Raw genomic sequence first — 16,013 nt, forward strand, 5'->3', positions numbered from 1 at the left:
GGTCTGATGGAAAAGTGGCAAGAATTAGAAGGATCACTAATACAAAACTTCATGTTTACAAAACATCAGCTTTATCACGAAAGGCATCCTCCGTGCTTTGATGGAAGCATTTGGTACTTACAATTTAAGACTGCCTGGCATTACTGAGCAAGCGGTGGAAATTCCAGGTGAGGTGATTCAGCAAACTAGGGGTCAGAAAAATGCAGTTCTCTCTTTCTCTGTTGTGCCTGCTAAAAATACCAGGGCATATGGCAGCATATTTCAGCATCTTAACATACTAGGCTCCCCCGAGGACAGAAAAAAAGAGAAAACTTGTGCTGTTGAGCCTGAAATAGATTACTGAACAGTGTTGCCAGACACAAAGAATGCTGGCAGCAAAGCCATCAGCACAGTCAGTGTTTGCCTTTCCTAAAGGTGATTCAGTTATACTTAGTGGGCCTTAAAGAGATAGAAATTAAAGCTAGTAAGAATAATGAGGAATATAAGCATTTTTATAAATTAGTTGTCATTGAAGGTAGAGGAATTACACATATTGCATTAGGATATCTGCTGCTTGTACATGTACCTTCCTGGTTTTCCTTGTGATTGTTAAGTGTTGTCCCCCTGCTTGAAATAATCAAAATGCATATTATAATTACATGGTTTTCCAAAATCCATACACAGCAAGTACAAGATACTTACATGTAAATACACTATATTCACCTATATTTTTGCATAGTTTTTAGTGTGTACTTTGTGCCACTTAATAAAAGCATTACTCGCATATTTTTGTTTTGTTTTTCTCTATTCTACAGCTTATTCAATTAAAGTAGAAGTAGCTGGATTTTGGTATGTTCATCACAGATTACCAGTTCCTTGGAGTGTAGAGATCAGATACTTGGAGGAGTCTGGATAAGCAGTGGGGAAAGCTGCAGTGTGAGCATGACGTTTTAAATCACCTCCTTAATTAAGAAATATTGTATCAGATTAACAGCGCTAATTTAATAAACTTACCTTTAATTTGAATGGAATTATAAAGGTAAGAACTCTGTTTTCCTTTTGGTAACACTTTACAATAAGTGGCACTAAATTACACTATAACGGCTATGTTACAGGGAAGTACATGTATCTACGCTGTAACTGCTGAAAGAGCTACTGTACATGTGCGTACATGGTAACTTCAGTGCTGTTACAATCATGAATTACATAATTACAGATGATTCTGTCCTTTCTTTTCATTGAAATAGTTTTATATATATATATATGTATAGTATACTGTCATGAAAATACACAAGATGTTAACTTTCATGTCTTATTTAGAAAAGTTGGTTTTCTCCACAAATTCCTTTATAGAGGGAGTCTCAGTGCAAGATGAACCACTCCTAAGAAATGTGAACGCTTTTTAACGTGTTCTAGCTTAAAATTCTGAGCCTCAAAATTCAACATCAGGTTCCCTAAACTGTTTCTTGATTTGTCTGATGATGCTAAAAGAGTGTGAGGATGCACCCCTTGTCTTCTGATGCACAGCTTTCTTGTCCAAATCATGAGAATGTTCTTCAAACATTGGAAAAAAAGAAATTAAAAAAAAAAAAAAAAAAAAAAAACAACATTTAAAAGTGTAGAAATAATCAGCAACTGACATTGTAAACAGTACACTGGCAGAAACTAGCTACCTGGTTTTGAGAAAACTACTCTGCATGGGAGTGAGGGAGAGGGTGTCACATATATTTTGGCTAATGTCTTCCCATTCAGAGACTCCATTTCATGCATTTGCTGGGTACCTTGCAGCCATCTTCAAAGCAATCTTTCAGAATGGGATCTTGACTAAAGGAAACAGAAAACTGGTTTAAAAACCAGCCTACTAAAAATCATTAGCTTTGAGGCATGGTTTTGCTTACAAAAGAGAATGATGCCTCTTCACACTTGGTACAGTAATTTCAATCTGTGAGGACTAGATAGGCTTGTGAAGTGCTACCCAGTCAGAATTTGCCATTTATGGCTGCTTGTTGTGGTTTTTACACCTGCTTTGCACAGATGTGACATCACAAGGTACAAGATAATGGAAGATCAACTGCATTAAAAATCAGCACATATGATTAGTTTTAATTGGAAACCAATGAAATAATACATTTCAACTGTCCAATTCATATCTTTTTTTTTTTTTTTTTTTTTTTTTTGCAAAGTTTAAATGCTGTTTTTATACTGCTGGAGAAAATGGTTCAAAACAATCCTGCTTTTGGAGGTCCTGCCTGACCTTCATCGGGCAACAGTTCAAGTAACAACTCTACTATTCAAACAAGCTGGAATTAGGAAGAATAAAAAAAGGCATAAACATCATACTTCTGGGGAATTCCACTTGAGCAAATAAGGCCCTTGTCCAGGGAAGCTCTTCTTTTTATGCGTAAGAATAGTGCCTTACAGTTCAACGGAACTTCTCCCATGCCTGTCACTGAGTGCGTGCTTAGATGCTTAGTTCAGTTGGGCCCCAGGTACTGAAATGAAACCTTGCATTGTGTGACACTTTACTGTGGATAACTGGGAGTTACAGTTGTGGCAAGAATCCATATTTTTGGTACTAACTGAATGACTTCCTTTGCCAGCCTTTTTACATGTGTATGTTTTGAAAGACATGAATATCTTGTAAACCTATACTAGTTTTCAATGTGTCTAGTAGCACCTACCTGGTTCTCTCAAACTACCATATTATATTAACATATTATTGCATTTTTCCACAGATGGGTATGGAGTGAACTGTAAAAACAAGCATGCAATCACATCAATGCAGACTAATTTCTTTAAAATGTCATACTGTATATGATTTATTATGTTAACACTCAACCACATCATATTATTTATGTCTGTATATTTTGAAAAAAAGTGCTGCTTGATTGACGTCACCCTTTTTTCTTGAAATTAACAAGATAAAGGTTTCAACAAAAACAATTAAAATACTCTAGTATTGTCCTTAAAAGGTTTATACTCTTTTGATAAATAATCTGACACAGCACCTTTATCTTCCATTTTTCCATACTACATGATGTCATATTCCAAACTCTCCCTTTCCCACACAAAAATAAAATCCCAGGAGAAAGTCCTTTACAGTAGACCATCATGCTTTTAGGCTTCACAAACAAGTACAGCAACCAGAGAGAAATATTCTTTTGTCAAAGGTGCAAAACTCAGGAGTACAACAAACTCCATCTAGACTAACTTGCATTCTCCAGTGTAGAATCATTACTAAGAGCTGTTATGGCAACCTTGTTACTTCATTGGAAGAGGAAATAAGCCAATGGGCTTACAGTGTTTTGTTGTCGCAGTTAAGAGCATGTGTTTTTCAGCTGTCAATTACACAAAAAAATTCAGAAATAATCCAAACAGAGACTTTCACTGTGGAGCTAAAAGCATGGCAGGAATTCTCTATCATTCACGGTGACATAAGTTTGTACCTCACAAAATGCATAGACAGGAATTTAATATAAAGAATTAGTCCATTTACTGTATACACAAAACATATATCTTTTGTTTTAACATTTCTATTTTTTTTTTTTTACTTTTTTTTTTTTACTTTTTTTTTTCTTTTTTTTCTTTTTTTTTCTTTTTTTCTTTTTTGGCAAACCAACATAGAGAAGCAGCTCTGGAACTGCCAAATTAAAAACTGATAATTTTTGCAACTCAATAGTATTTTTTAAGGATTGTAATCAAATGTGGTTGTAATTTAAAACCTGAGGCTGTGCACTGGTTGTTAGCATAAAACTACCTTTCCATATAACATTGTGCTTCCATTGTATAACAAAGAAAAACCAACAAGAACTAGAAAAGTTTGCTGCTGAACAGTGCTAGGACATACAGACAAAAAAAATACTTATACATGTTACCTACTCAGAATATTTATTTGAGTCATATCTAAAGGGATATAATGGACATTAGAAAATGCCTACTTGTGACTGACTTAGCTACTGCCAAAAAAGTTAAATATGTATCAAACAATGTTTAATTGAATTTATTATATGCACTATATACATATACTAAAATGTCTTGCAGTCATGCCCTATGAACGCTTCAAATTTGAGTAGGCAGGTGAGTCCATGAAAAGCAAATAAATTACAAAAACAGAAATTACTCACACACAAAACAAATCTCTAATTGTTGTAATCCCAAAAAAGCAGTAGAATGGAAAGACAAATTTGTTTCAAATGAAGCACTATTATCTAAATTTGCAGAATCAGTTTAGCTATTCAGCATGATTTTACCACTGAAACATGGCACTGCTGTCAAGGTACCATTTAAAACATAATAAAGCAAAGCAAAGCAAAACAAAAAATTTAGTAGATGGATAGTTGTTTTTTATCCCACCAAATCCAAGCACACAAAAAACTATTCTACAAAGACTTCTGTTTGTATTTCCTAGGGCATATGTCTCAAAAACAAGTTGCTTTTTTAATTATAGACATATATAAAACATTCTTTGTAAACCTCTAGTCTTAGACTTAACATTTTATGTAAGTAAATTAGGTCCTTACCTAATAGTATTTGTTATGAATATTCTTCTATGACATACTAGTAGGGATCATGGTAAAAGAAACTGAAAACGAAGAAAGCTGTATAACATTTAAAAATGTAGAAAACTTGAATTAAGATGATGATTAACATTGTTAAGGCTGTATATTCAAGCACTGTATGTTAAGAGAGCAGTGGATATGGATTTTAGGCAATAAGAAATGTCCTGCTTTATACACGATGCTGCAATTATAGAATGGGGATGTCAAGAGCTGATTGTTGGTATAAACTGGCTACTTAGAGCAGGTATGCAAGTTAATAAAGATAGCAGAATATGGCAGAAATGAAGTCTGAAAAATGATAGCCAGTTTTCTCCACCATTCAGCCTGATAAGTAAAACTCCAAGATTCTAGTTCTGTATCTAAATGAAATACTCCTTTTTCTCCTCTGCATTGACTTGGCTGCCTTCTGCATTGATAATGGCTGTGTCGGCATCAGGTGCATCTTCAGCTCCTTTTGCTTCGTTTGTTAAATATGTTCCTATAGGAATCAGTACAACAGAAAAAAAAAAAAAAAGAAAGAAAAAAAAAAGAAAAAAGATTAGGTTTTGTTTTAGATTTACATTGCATTATAGGAAGTACATTTCTAACAGTGCTCCAATTGCTTCATGAGTGGATGGATACTTTTACATTTTTAGTATGAATGATACTGGTAGGTTCAGCTTTCTACTTTGTCCATGAAATATCTGTAGTATTAACACTGGTAATCCACATGCACAAATTCACATCTATTCATAGTAAATTAAAGAAATACCTTAAGAGAAGACCACCTTTTATGTAACTGCAGTAGTATGCAATATATTTTGTAATTATAGAATAAATGATAAAATCTTGGTTATTTCATGGAAAAGCTATTCACAAAAATCAAATCAACTTTGAAGATTCAGATATTCATAAATGCTTAAAAAAAAAAAAAAAAAGACCACTTCTTTTTTGTACTTCTTTTTCACATGATTTTACCTACTCTTAAATTTTACTGAATTGCATTACGGTCATTTCCAGGAATTACAAAACTGAGGTAGTTTCACTAACTAAATCCATTCATATTACACTGGCACACATTTTCATCATCTGGAAATGAATAAAAAGTATTGACCTTGACAACCACCTGCCCCTCATGAAAAATGTAATTTATGTTGGCATAAGATTTATATGCTATTGTTCAGAAATTAAAAACAAAAGAGGCACATTTCTACAGGTTTATTTTTCCCCTCCATGGTCCAATCAAATTAAAATGTTATTTGCATCAGCTGATGTCTGCTAGCCATATGATTATCCTACCTAAATGATTTAATGAGTTAACATCAATACTAATCCTTTCTTCTAGGTTTTTTTTTTGGTGAGGATAAGCAAATCAACTGGGTTTTAACAACCCAGTCTGCAAGCTATTCAGAGGTTAAATCTCACAAAATGATTTCGGAATTAACTAGGTCAAAATGGGATCACAGAGAGGCTTAGTCAGAAGTCAGTGTCACTCCATCCCTCTTATCTCTGTTGGTGGTGGGGATTCACAATGAAAGGAATAGAATTCTTAAGGTGAAACCCCTGCATAAGGTAAAGCTTGACCTGGGAATGAAACTCTTACTCTGGTTGGACAGTTAGCAAAAGAGCTACTGATCTGAAATTTCACAATCAGTATTTAAAATTATTTTTTAGTGCTTTTTAGAAGCATCAACACAAGAAAAATCTTGTGTGTGTATATAAACATGCATCTGTTGACTTGATATACTAGTTAATACTACAAGATTATATAATCAGGTGTCTAGAGCTAAAGGCTAAAATCAAGGGTCACTCTAAATCAATGATTTGTGACATGAACACATAACTGGACATCCTTTGCCTTAGCTAGTCCACTGAAAAACTGGACAGAAATTCAGAGACTTTACTCATGATTAGAGTGTGAATGGAGCTTTCTTGTCCAAACCATTCATCAGATGGGGGAAGGTGAAAGGGAAAAGCATTCCCAAGTGAAATCATGCCTTGCTTCCAAAAGGGATAGAAGTTCCACTAAATCTATCCTACCTTTATGTCTTGCCAGGTATCGACCAAGGAGAATTATAGAACATAGCGTTACAAAGACAACTACAGCCACTATTCCTCCTATTAGAGCGTGGTCAGGTCCGGTCTGTCCAGCCAAAGCATTTGGATCTACAGGGAGAAACAAAAACCAAAAATGGTCCTACACAGAAAAAAACTGACAGGAAAAAATCACAATACCAAGTTTTACACTGATCATCCTGAAAATAGGGCATTTCCCTCTTTAATATTTAGCATGGTTATTCCCACATTTACTACCCATATCTTATCAACAACAGAGTGCCGCTTGTATTCCCAGACTGTCAAAGCCCTGAGGACATCACAGTTATGAAAAATATTACCTTCTTCTTCTTTGGCAGAGGTTATTAAATGGGAAAGGTTTCTGGTTTTGTCCTCGTCATTTTACAACTGAAAACCTGGCCACAGCTATTTATAGAAGGAAAAACAAGGAACCGAGAATTGGGGATCAGATAGCATCAGCAGAATAGTGTCTGCATAATACATAATTTATAGACCTGATTCTCAGTGGGGAACCCTTATATATTCTCTTCCTCTCATTCCTATCCTATTGCACCAGAAATAAAAAGGCAGATAAAGTGCAGCCTTGCAAAGTCCCTCTGCACATGGCTGAGTCTGCATGAATTTGGTCAGATAAAGGTATCGGGCAACCTGAAAGATCATCATTCATTTTCAAGCCTCGGTTTGAGAGTTTACTATGAATACTCAATTAGCACACAAACGGAACGAGCTGTAATATATTCAGCAGTGTATTCTCAAGTCCACTTTACTAACTCTGGACAAGGTGCTACAATGAATGTTGTCAGATTTGAGCCTTCTGTGCTGGTCACCTGTCTATTCTGTTGGCTGGTGCTTTATGAATGTTGCAAAGAATACTGGGAAATGACACTATTTAGAGGTGGGTAATTCTCTGGAACTTTTGAACAATGAATGAGCAATCTTTGTCAGCTGAAATATGCAAAAGGAAGAAAATATTCCATCAAAGAGTCATGTTAAGATTTCTGTTTTGATGAAAGCGCCTCAGCTACATGGTAATAGTAATTCTCTCAAGATGCTATTAGCATGTTCTCTATGTTGCTGTCAGTCTATACACACTGTTTCAAGGGCATTTCCCTTATAGCAGCCATTTATATTCTACAAGTAGTCTGCAAACAATTTCTTTTTTGCAAAACAGAAAGGCAGAAAAAATATTTACAGATAAAAGAAGGCTACCCTGCAAAGACAATTAAAGTGCCTCTGATAATGCTTAGGAAGTGTGATTGTGTGACACCACAATTACATTATGCTGACCAAGATCACTGTTTAATGGTGAGATGTATTTATATATCTACATACACACATATGTATAAACATAGCATTATTCAGACGAAATGAAAGAGGCATGCTTTCCCCTCTCTTTGCAAAACATCAGCCACATGGAAACTCAAAGTTTGCTGGAGCACACAGCAGTATGGGTCATGGTAATAGATACTGTTCTGCTCTTTACAGTCCTCGAACCCCTGAAGCATGGCTTCCTCCCCTGCTGCTGGCTTCAGAACTCCCAACTGTTTGTCTTCTGGCTGCTAAGAGAACTTATGGAAAAATGGCCACAGCACTTCTGCAGACATCACAGCAAACTAGTTAGGGGCCTCAAGAAAGCTAGAAACACATTATAACGTCCACTGTCCCTGCCCCTTCTCCATCCTCATGAAAATTCTGGCTCGCTATGTTGAGGAGGGGGGTTCAATTCAAAAGGCCATCGGCTCTATTTTGATCAAGAAGGACCCTCATCTCTGTGTGCCAGCAGCCTTGTGGGAAAAGGCAGGAGGGCTGAAATCTCATCCTGCCAGAGCCACAGCTTGGAGCCCACAGCCATCCTTCCCCAGGCCTTGCAGAGGCTCTGCTTTCAATAGCGCTTAGAAGGCAGTGATTACTCACTTGAGAAAATGGAAGGTGACAGCTTGCTGCAGGACTTTCAGTCTGCTTGAGCCATCTAGCAAATTCCTCCTTCTGTGGTGCCTGTGGCAAAGTTGCTGTAAACCTGCTTCCAGCAGCAAAAAGCAGCACCAATTTTGGCACTCAGGAGGAGCAATGTCCGTAAGTGCTGTATGTAATCTGCAGGAGATGCTCTTCCCCAGAAACTGGGCAGGAGCAGGATGAATTTGTTTTCCCACTGATATACTTACATACTCGATAATACAGTAGCATTAAAATTAACAAGTGAAAGGCAATATTTTGAGGGATAATATCCTTCTTGATGTAGAGTATAATACAGAGAAGGACTAGCATTGCACTTCATCCTTTTTGAAAAGCTGATTGCAGCATACAAGCTCAATATCCAGATTTACACATCACTCTTATGTGAGCTTTAATAAGCACTGCAGACAGAAATTGTCACATAAAGGTAATCACTATACACTGAAGTGAATATGCCTGTGTTTTCATCCTCAAGCGCTTTCCAGCATGTAGGTCCTTCCTTTAGCATACCTGATGCAGTGGACTGCTTATGATGAAGATTAATGAGATTCTACTGTTCCTAAAGATTGACATTTTTAGCCTTAAATTTTAGTTTTTCATTGAAATGCAAAAATAGTATTGTATTGCCATTGAGAGAGAACTTTATGTTTCTCAATTTTTGTAAGATTATATTGATAAATATCGTCACAGAAGTCTATTCACAAAGAAACTGTCTATGAACTACTTTCATTCTCAAAAAGCCAAAAAAAGAAGATCCAGGGAACTACAGGCCAGTCAGCCTCACCTCTGTGCCTAGCAAGACGGTGGAGCACATTCTCCACAAGGCCCCACTAAGGCAAATGGAAAATAAATACGAAGTGATTTGTGGTGACCAATATGGTTTCACGAAGGGCAAGACATATCTGATAAAGATGATAGTCTTTCACGATGGAGTTATGGTAGGTAAAGGAAGGGCAACTAACATCATCTACCTGGATTTGCACAAAGTTTTTGACACTGTCCTGCACAACATCCTGATTACAAAATTGGAGAAAAATGGATGAATGGACTACTTGTTGGATAAGGAATTGGCTGGATGTCTGCACTCAGAGTTGCATTAAACGGCTCAGTGTCCAATTGGAAACTGGCAATGAGTGGTGTTTCTCAGAGATCAGATACTGGAACTGGTGCTATTTAATGTCTTTGTAGGCTGTATGGACAATGGGATTGAGTGCACCATAGCAAATTTGCAGATGGCACCAAGCTGAGTGGTGCAGATGATATGCCAGAGAAAAGGGATGCTTTTCAGAGGGACCTGGACAGGCTTATGCCAACCTCATGAAGTTTGACATGGGCAAGTACAAAGTCCTGCAACTCATGTGGGGCAATCCCAAGTACAGACAAAGGCTGGGTGGAGAAAGGCTTGAGAGCAGCCCTGAGGAGACGGATTTGGGGGTCTCAGTTGATGAAAGACTCAACATGATTTGGCAATGCGCATTTGCAGTCCAAAAGGCCAATTGTATCCTGGATTGCATCAAGAGAAGTGTGCCAGCAGGTTGAGGGTAATGACCCCACCCCTCTGCTCTGCCCTCATGAGTACTGTGTACAGTTCTGGAGCCCCTAGCACAAGAACTCAGTTGGAGCAGGTCCAGAGGAGATGACGATGATCAGAGGGCAGTAGCATCTCTCCTATGAGGACAGGCTGAGAGAGTTGGTGCTCTTCAGTCTGGAGAAGAGAAGGCTCCAAGAGGACCTCATAGCAGTCCTCCAGTATCTGCAGGGGACCTACAGGAAAACTGGGGATAAACTTTTTATAAGTGCATGTAATGACAGAAGGAGGGAAAATGTTCACAGAATCACAGAATCACAGAATTGTAGGGGTTGGAAGGGACCTCCAGAGATCATCGAGTCCAACCCCCCTGCCAAAGCAGGTTCCCTACACCAGGTCACACAGGTAGGCATCCAGGCAGGTCTTGAACATCTCCAGAGAAGGAGACTCCACCACCTCCCTGGGCAGCCTGTTCCAGTGCTCCGTCACCTCACTGAAAAGAAGTTCTTGCGCATGTTTGTGCGGAACTTCCTATGCTGCAGTTTCCGGCCATTTCCCCTTGTCCTGTCTCCACTCACCACTGAAAACAGTCTGGCCTCGCCATTCTGCCCCCCACACCTTAGATATTTATAGACCTGGATCAGGTCCCCTCTCAGTCTCCTTTTCTCAAGGCTGAACAGACCCAGATCACTCAGCCTTTCCTCTAGGAGAGATGCTCCAGGCCCTTCACCATCTTCGTGGCCCTCCGCTGACTCTTTCCAAGAGATCCTTGTCTTTTTTGTACTGGGGTGCCCAGAACTGGACACAGTACTCCAGATGAGGTCTTACCAGGGCAGAGTAGAGGGGGAGGATCACCTCCTTCGACCTGCTGGACACGCTCTTTTTAATGCACCCCAGTAAGCCATTGGCCTTTTTGGCCACAAGGGCACACTGCTGGCTCATGGCCAACCTGTCATCCACCAGGACACCCAGGTCCCTTTCCGCAGGGCTCCCCTCCAGCAGGTCATCCCCCAACCTGTACTGGTGCATGGAATTATTCCTCCCCAGATGCAAGACTCTACACTTGCTTCTGTTAAACCTCATCTGTTTTTTTTCTGCCCAGCTCTCCAGCCTGTCCAGGTCTTGCTGAATGGCAGCACAGCCTTCAGGCGTGTCAGCCAATCCTCCCACCTTCGTTTCATCAGCAAACTTGCTGATTTCTTTTTACTGCAAGTGGGTAGATTTAGACTAGCTGTTAGGAAGAAAATCTTTAGTGTGAGGGTGGTGAGACACTGGAACAGGATGCCAAGTGAGGTTGTGAATGACCCTTCCCTGGAGGCATTCAAGGTCAAGCTGGATGGGGCTTTGAGCAAACTGGTCTAGTGGGAGGTGTCCCTGACTATAGCAGGAGGGTTGGAACTACATAATCTTAAAGGCCCCTTTCAACCCAAACCATTCTATGATTCAGTGATTATTACCACAGAAAAAATAACCTTTTTAAAAGAAAAAATGAAAGGAAGGAATGGAAGGAAGGGAAAGAAGTCTTCACAAGAAGCCAATATTTAGGGGGGGAAACAAGCATCCTTTCATAGCAAAATGAAAACCTGCACAATATAAACAATGCTATGAACAGGAAGTGCTTCTCATAGAAATTTTCTCCTCATTGAAAAATAATGTTAACATTAAATATAAATATGCTCTACATTATGCATGCTGTGTAATGCACTATACATTTGCCATTCATTAAATGACCTAAGCCCCATGCCTGAATTATAGATCTGGGACTATCTACCATCTCATAAATAATTACTGTGTCAAAATGTTCCTGAACAGTAGCCGAAAGACAGAAAAACAGGGGTTTGGAAAATATAGCATTTTGTATTTTAGATATTTATAGAGTGACCATACACAATCTTCCAAGTGCTCTAGGCGTTTTTATTACCAGCTCTCTTCAGGGAGGATGCCCTTTATTATCTTCATGAGTTTTACCTGGTCTTAGCCTGCCACACTCGTAACTCCAGTAAATAATGTCTTAATTATACAATTGTGCAATAAATTCTCATAATCAAGGGAAGAAATAAAAAAGGGATTAGTTTGTTAGACTGTTTTCTACTGCAAGAGCACAATAAACTAAAACAGTAATTGCCTGAGACTCAGAAATTCAAAGATCTTTATTAGTCTAGATCTTCAAAGATCAGTTCTTATACCGTTTATTTTACTCTTTGATTGGACTAAAGAAATCTTATAGCAAGACAATGCCAGTAAAGCCAAGGAGTCTTTTTTTTTCATTTCTGTCCTAAATTTAGGAAGTACTCTCGAAATACTGATTGCTGATACAGTGACATTTTCAGCTTCTCGGATTTACCCATTACTGTTTGTTCACAGACTTACAGAGATAACATACTTAAAATGAGTAAGAGGAAAGTAATAGATCATTCATTAAGAAGTGAAACACATTGGATAAGACTTTACACCTATTAAATAAGGAGATAAGTGCATTTTCTGACTGAATGACTAAGTTTCAGCGTAGAATATTTTTATGTGATTTCACACATTAGCTAAGCAGAGAAATGCTGAAACAGTTTTTCATGCTTTTGCATAAAGTATATGATAATTATCCATCTAATTTCATTTTCTTCCTGCATAAGTTTCCTTTTTATTTATGCACAGTTGACTTGACTGAGCAGGCTGCAGGAAGGGGTCACATAACCCTTTTCCAAGCAATGGGAGAAAAAGAGCTGTGTATGCTGAAATGGTAGCATATTTTGGGGAATATGCTCAAGTAGACCTCTTTATTGTAAAGCTTAATTTTTGGCCCTGGTGATGAACTAAAAAAGTTACACAAAAATCACTTTGAGTATGACATGCTCAGCTTTTAGGGACCTAAAGTAATCATTTGTTTTGACCATTTATACTAAAAGAAAAATTGGAAATAAAGGCTATAATTTGCTCCAGAGCTTAAAATGCATTCTCAAAATGAAGACAAATTAAGCAGACATTATTTGAAAATAACTGTTCCTTAAGGCTGGGAAAAAAAAGGGATGTCCCATTTCTGACAAGTGCTGAAACCCCCAGCCTACAGCCACTTTTACTGATTTCATGAATAATCCGTTACTTAGGCAAAATAGGACTGTTCCAGCAAGAAATCCTGTGGTGTAGCACCAAGTCACAATTTATGTGGCAGCACAATCTCTTCAAGTAATTCCTCCTCCTTTTCTCAATTTCCAGGGCCTGTTATCATTCCCAGTACAATTTGCAAAGCATTCATACTTTGGGCAAAGACACTGTTTAAAGGGCCTGGCACAAAATCAGATCAATAAAGCAATGTGCATTTGGGGTTGAGGAGATCCAAAGCACAAAAAGAAACCCCACTTTGTCCTATTTGAAGAGTGCTGAGTTTATGCAAATGAAGAAGGGTGAGAATGTGCGGTGGAAAGCAATGAAAGCTTCTGGAGAAAATCTAGCAAGGAACCATATCTACATGTTCGAGTACTTTTAAGTGCCTTTGTGAAATAAAATGCTAAAATTACAGAAAGCAAGTAATGGACAGGACTCTTTAGTTCTTCCTTTTGAATTTTGAGAAGTTCACCAGTGAATATAAGCTAAATTAGAAATATTCCCCTTCACTAAGACATATTTCAGCCGAGCTTCCTAAAGAAAGAGAGCTTTTGTGATCATGCTCTTTCATTCTCTTCAAATTGCTTACTTAGGAACTATGGATCAATTACAACCAATTTTAAGAGACAGTATAGATCTCAAGATCATTGTTTTCCTGTAACTATCCTGAAAGAACAGGATGCCGCAGGAGCTCAGACCTCATTAGATATCAGAGAACCTGCAGGAAGGATGCCTTTAGAAAAACCCTAATAGAGACAAAAAGCTTCATACAAAATCTGTGCCCTGAGATCAATTTTTCAATAAAGGTTTCTCCCCATTGTGATTTCTTTGGCATATAATAAAGCACAGGTCCCTTTTGAAGCTTTTCACACCGTTAGGAGACATTTGTAACAACTCTTTCCCCAGTGCCTTCTTGTGTCATAATCGGTCAGCTCATGCTGCAGCATTTAGATAATTCAGTTTAAAAGTCAGTCAACCCCCCCAAAAAATGAAGACTAAGGAATTTACTCACAAATATGGATAGTAGGTAGGGCTGCGTTGACAGCTGACAAGGTGTTTGATTTAGGAATAGGAATAGTAGCTGTGGTGCTGTCTGTGATAAGTGCTTGTGAGGAAATTTTACCCATTTTAGCATCTTCATTTGGGCACCCCACAGCTCAATTTTCCCTTTCTGGCCTGGAGTGCTGAAACAGGTACTTTTAATCTCATTTTGTAATATGCCACTAACCACTAAAATACATGTACTTGAAACTTGTGAAAGTATTGTTAAGGAGGAAAAGAAAGTTTTCTAAACCCTCATTTAAATTGCAAAGAGTAGCTGCCCAAAGGGGTTGGTAGTGAAATTTGTTGAAAATGTGTTTTGTTATTAACCAGTTTTGAACTTAAAATATGTGACAGCCTTCCTTTTACTTCAGTGCCTGAAGCAAAGAAGAACAAAACAGAGTGCTAATATGCAGCATATATAAACTGCTGTTTTAATAGGAGAACATCATCAACCATAGAGAAGACAGACAGAAAAAAAGTTCACTTGTAAACCTTCAAAAGAATTGATAGCCTTTTCTTCTGGTATTACCACAGTAGCACATTTGTCACATTTTGCCTCTAAATGTTTTTTCTTTCTTTCTTCTTTTTTTTTTTTTTCTTCCCCCATAGCACTGAATTATATATACATTGCTATTAAGAAGAGCCCACATCCCAGAAGGATAAAAGCCCCACTAATGTGTCAACAGATGAATCTACAGCTCCTTTTGAGAGATCATGTTGTTCTCATGAATCTGAGATTTCTTTCAGTGAAGGTAAAACATCACATTTTCTGATATGTATTTGTGAGTAAGGGGCCCTTGTCCAAGGTAAATAAAAATATTGCCCATATCTATTACTAATTTTTTTTCTTTTGGTGCTAATAAGAGAGCTGTATATCTATACTGGGTAAGAAATGGAAAATTTAATATTTTCCAGGGTCCTTAGAGCCTCGTTCCAGATTTTCTGCCTTGTCTTTTATTTCATTGACACAGTTACTCAAAGTTTTTTCTTTTTTTTTCTTTTTCTTTTTCAATCGTTCTTTAAAAGCTCCAGCTTTCTGAAGGGAACACGTCTTCTAATTAGAGCACACAACAGACTTCTCTTATTGACATTATATTTCGTCCTTCAATAAACTCATTAATTTCTTTAGACCTTGTCGTAGAAAAACAAACAAAAAACCTAATATCTGCAAACTTTTCATCTTTCTTTTTGTAGAGAATAATGAAGAGAATAAATACTTGCAGACAATCCAGCTATAACTTCTGGCTACTAAGGAAGGGGGATGTGGGGAAACAGAAAACTGGCAGAAAAGACTGTAAAATTTCTGTTAAGCCTGTCTTTCCGAGTGAGTTATATGGTAGGCTCCAGCACAACAGCCAGGTGATGGATTAACTCTGCTTCCAGCATTTTAATTTTCGTCTTCTTCTGAAGTTCCAGAATGCTCAGTGTCTCCCTCTATTGCACAAACAAAGCAAAGCAGATTGAAGTTTGGAAACTACAGCCTATTAGACATAAAAAAAAAAATAAAAAATAAAAAATAAAAAAAAAGCCAACCCTACCTAGAAAGTCAAGATGCATGATTTCCTATTTTCTGAGAAAAAACTGCATTTTGTGTCATCTTTCCTCTAACGACTTTCCATCAATAAGCATAGGAGGATCTCTGCTTTTTTTTTGTTTTCTTCATCAACAATTAAGGACAGACACCAGCTGGAGTAGGTGTGCATATGTATGCACAACTCCTTTTCTTGACACCAGAAGTTAATTATCTATATAAATAATGAATAATTCCCTAATTAACACAGAAACTGGAGATGCCAGTG

The 16,013-nt window shown here is 37.7% G+C and overlaps 1 protein-coding gene across 3 annotated transcripts in view; it reads right to left on the reverse strand.

Moving 5' to 3' along the window:
- Positions 1 to 765: 765 nt before the first annotated feature.
- CADM2 (cell adhesion molecule 2) overlaps positions 766 to 16,013 on the reverse strand; it is a 613,088-nt gene continuing 597,840 nt past the window's right edge. For all 3 annotated transcript variants that reach the window (XM_052703751.1, XM_052703759.1, XM_052703764.1), the window contains 2 exons: positions 6,558 to 6,683; positions 766 to 5,016 (listed from right to left, as the gene is read on the reverse strand). In XM_052703751.1, coding sequence (XP_052559711.1) covers positions 4,898 to 5,016; positions 6,558 to 6,683 — 245 coding nt within the window. In that variant the 3' untranslated portion in view covers positions 766 to 4,897. The remainder of the gene's footprint in view (positions 5,017 to 6,557; positions 6,684 to 16,013) is intronic.

This window comes from Tympanuchus pallidicinctus, unplaced genomic scaffold (genome assembly GCF_026119805.1).
Source record: "Tympanuchus pallidicinctus isolate F22 unplaced genomic scaffold, pur_lepc_1.0 scaffold10, whole genome shotgun sequence".
In the NCBI taxonomy this organism is placed as follows: Eukaryota; Metazoa; Chordata; class Aves; order Galliformes; family Phasianidae; genus Tympanuchus; species Tympanuchus pallidicinctus.